We start from the raw sequence: 3,934 nt of genomic DNA on the forward strand, positions 1-3,934 counted from the left end.
AGCGGAGGGCGACGGGGACTTGGAGGCGGGTGGCAGGGTGAGTGGGGGTGGTGGTGGTGGTGGTGGTCGGGGCATTGAAATTCAAATTCCCTTGCTGCTGGCCTGACCTCATGCATAGTGAGCGCATACTTGAGTCGCGGCAGTTGGCAGCGTTCGGCCCTTCTGCGCTCCTAATAGCCGCCCGCGGGGCACAGACAAAGCGACGACGCGTGGCCGGCGCTCGCACTCAATGGGGGCCGCACAATGGGAGGCGTGCGCCGCGTGGCAAGGCTGAATTATGGCTCAGAAAACAGCGAGGCTTGTGGGGAGACTGCCCAGGCTTGTGGTGGTGGTGGGGGTGCGGGTGGGTGTGTGGTGTGGGGGGGGGTTTGTCCGGGAGTTAGCGGTGGGGGTGGCGGGTGTTGGTCGAGTCTTGGCCGCGGGTGCACGGGCGAAAGGGATGGGTTGTGGCGTGGTGCCGGGGGCGGGTAGGGAGCGAGCGAGCGAGGGAGGAGGGGAGCGATGGATGGGGGGATGGATGTATGGAGGGGGTGGGCGAGGTTGTGGTGGGTGAACGGGCGGGCGTGCGGAGTGGTGGTGGGGGAGTGAATTTGTCGGAAGGCGCTCGCTACATCTGCTCACTCAATTCTCCCGAGATGCGCGGTGCAAGTCCCCATTGGCTGGCGCGGCTCCACTCAGGCGCGACAAAGGAGGGGACAATAGCGGTGGGCGCCGTTAAAAACAGTGAAGAAATGCCCCGGCTCGCATTGCAAAGCACCGCGTCTCGGCCTCCCCCGCCTCGCCCGAGTCACCGCGTCCACAGCGCTGCTCGTTCCCTTCCTGCGCCTTAGACCAACGAGAACACCGCCACCGCCACCACCGCCACCACAGAGATATCTTTAGCGGAACAGCGAGAGCGTGCGCGTGTGTTTACTACGACGACTGCTGCTGCTACTGCTGCGAACACGGAACCAAACTTAAGCGGTCGTTCTGGTGACGGCGTTTGCTGCTGCTGCTGGCTGTGAGACTCGATCGTCGTTGATCCGCGCGCATGTTTTGACACCAAAAAAAAAACCCATTACCGAAGAAACGTTGACAGACAAGTGCCTGCATCTGTAAAATCCCCTCCGGTGGGGCGAAGCGATTTACAAATCCGGCGTCTGCGCTCGCGTGAACTAGAGAGGATGCCTCGCGGCTTCTTGGTGAAACGGAGCAAGCGCTCGGCCGCGAACTCGTACAGAATTCGCGAGCAGGACGATGAGTCGCCCAGCTCCGAGCCGGCGTCGCTCTACGACTCGTCCACCCATCTCCAGCCGGACCGCTCGCCACCGCCGCCTCCTCCTCCTCCTCCACCCCCACACGCCAGCCCGGCTCGCCTCTCGGCCTCCGAGACTCGCCACGATGCGGGACCCTCGCCGCCCTCGCCGTCGCCGCCGCCTCCTCGGCCGCAGACGCCCACGCCGGAGCGCGAGCGGCCGGTGCAGTTCGGAACTCCCGACTCGGGCTACTCCTCCTACAGCCCCGTGCGGCCTGTGAGCGCCGGAGAGCAAGACAAGCAATTTTTCGGGCGCAGCTTTCACATGCAAGGCTCTCCGGTGGCGGCCGACTCGTTCCATCCGCACCCGCCACCACCACCACCTCCTCCGCTGTTGTCGATATCATCGTCGTCGTCGTCGTCGTCATCCCTGCAGCAGCTGCCTCATCTGGAGAGAGTGTTCCACTCTGTCGCCGCACCGCCGATCGCGGTGAAGTTGGCGCTGTTGGGGGCCGTGCAGCCGCCTCTCTCCGCGCCTCTCTCCGCGCCTCCTCCTCCTGCCGCCACCGCCGCCGCCGCCTCGAAGCGAGCGGGCGGCAAGAGCGCGGCGGCTGAGCGCGGAGACAAACCGCCTCCCAAGAAGTACAAGACGTCCAAGAAGCTGAGCTTCAAGGAGGAGGTGCTCACGTCGCCCGTGCTCGGCCTGCGCATCAAAGAGGAGCCCGTGGAGCCCAAGCCCCGGCAGGTGGTCGACGGCGCCAGACCGCTGGCCGAGTTCATCTGCCAACTGTGCAAGGAAGAGTACCTGGACCCCCTGTCGCTGGCGCAGCACAAGTGCTCGCGCATCATCAAGGTCGAGTACCGCTGCCCCGAGTGCGACAAGGTGTTCAGCTGCCCGGCCAACCTGGCCTCGCACCGGCGGTGGCACAAGCCGCGATCCGTCGCAGCCGCCAGCGCGGTCACCGGCGCGGGCACAGACGCCGGACAGCACAAGGCAAGGGCGGTGGACGAATCCAAGGCGACAGGCGAGCATCAGCAGCAGCAGCAGCAGGGCTGCGAGGGTGAGACGCAGCACGAGCAGCGGTCGGTACCCTCTAACGCTGTCCCGGACGAAGGTCAGTTCGAGTGTGATCAGTGCTCCAAGCGCTTCCGTCGCAAGGCGTCCCTGCAGAAGCACTTAGCCGTGCACCAGCCCGTTCAGCACCTTGGAGAGCGCGCCTTCGTCGAATCCACGCAACAGCAGCAGCAGAAGCAGCATTATCAGCAGCAGCAGCAACAGCAGCAGCAACAGCAGCAGCAGCAACAGCAACAGCACGCTCGGCCGTGGCTCCTTCAGCAACAGCAGCAGCATCACCACCACCAAGCGCCCGATGCCAGCGCCACGGCTCGCCGTTTCATGGAGGCCCGAGAGGCGGCTCTGCAGGCGAGCGGAGGAGATCCCTACCTCATCGGGGAGCGGATAGCGGCCAAGGCGGCAGCCGTGGAGAGATTGATTCGACTGCAGGGAGCGGCCACCGAGGTGTTTCTGTGCAAGTTCTGCGCGCTCACATTCTACAGCTCTCCGGGTCTCACGCGGCACATTAACAAGTGTCACCCGTCCGAAAACCGGCAGGTCATTTTGCTTCAAATGCCCGTTCGGCCGACCTGTTGATGGAGGAGGGTTCAGCACCCTGCAACTCTCTTGACTGTCGCCACTCTCCCATGTTACGATTCGAGAGAGAGAGAGAGAGTGAGAGAGAGGGCGAGGGAGTCGAGTGAGAGTGTCGAGGTTGTTTGCAGGATGTCACACAAAATAGCTTTTGCTGCGTTAAGTCCGAGAGGTGGTTAATTGTTCTTATCGTTGTCTTAAAAAGGGCCTCTCTCGTAACCCCAAGTTTTGTCACTGCTCACTCACAGATAGCCTTGTTTTTTAAATAAATGCCATAAATATTAAACAAAAAATATATATATACCAGAGAAGAAGACGCGCGTTAAGTGGTGTGTCATGTTCCGTACGCTTTAACATTTGTAAACATGAAAACAAAATGTTCTTGTTCAAAGGTATCTACAATCGCTTTTTGAAAATAATTATAATCGATTACATTGTTTTTTTAAATTAATTGTTTTGTACCATGCGTGTGAATGCAAAGCATTTGTTTATATTGTGCGTGTGTTTATTGTTCGGGGTGTCTGATTTGTGTCGCTTCATTCTTTGTTAAATAATATGTGCAACCTAAGTTATGAATTAAAAAAAAAGTTTTATTTATTATTAAATTGCGTTTAAATGTTTTGGATATATTAAGTATACGCTTCATTGTTATTTATTATGTCAAAATTGTAGAACACCTGATCTCTCTGAAGCTTTAGAGCATGTATCATCCATGCTGCCTTATTCATGTAGTCAATCTTCAAGTGTCTTATATTGTCTCAGATGTATCTTTCGTATTATGGCGACTGTGTATTCGACAATAATACAGCAACAACAATTAAAACATATTCAAAAGAACTGCTCTTGTCGATTGCAAGTTGTGTGTTGTCTGTTCAATGCGTTGAACTCGAAGGAGGCACTGCTGTGCGTACGTGTCACGGGTCCCACAATTCAGAAACAAACCCCACTAATTACTGAAAATACACGACATGGCATGCACACTCACCCAATCACCCACCCAGTCACCCATTCACTCACCCATTCACTCACCAAATGACTCACTCACCCATGCA

At 57.6% G+C, this 3,934-nt stretch overlaps 1 protein-coding gene across 1 annotated transcript; it reads left to right on the plus strand.

The window, feature by feature from the left end:
- The first annotated feature begins 565 nt into the window (after nucleotides 1–565).
- Nucleotides 566–3,719, plus strand: LOC116943242 (insulinoma-associated protein 1b-like). The gene has a single exon (XM_032955938.2). It carries the CDS (start codon nucleotides 1,164–1,166, stop codon nucleotides 2,883–2,885), a length of 1,722 nt encoding a protein of 573 aa, XP_032811829.2. The 5' UTR covers nucleotides 566–1,163; the 3' UTR covers nucleotides 2,886–3,719.
- The last annotated feature ends 215 nt before the right edge of the window (nucleotides 3,720–3,934 follow it).

The sequence above is a fragment of the Petromyzon marinus genome, chromosome 17 (genome assembly GCF_048934315.1).
Source record: "Petromyzon marinus isolate PM22_M1 ecotype Great Lakes invasive population chromosome 17, UKy_Petmar_22M1.pri1.0, whole genome shotgun sequence".
In the NCBI taxonomy this organism is placed as follows: domain Eukaryota; kingdom Metazoa; phylum Chordata; class Hyperoartia; order Petromyzontiformes; family Petromyzontidae; genus Petromyzon; species Petromyzon marinus.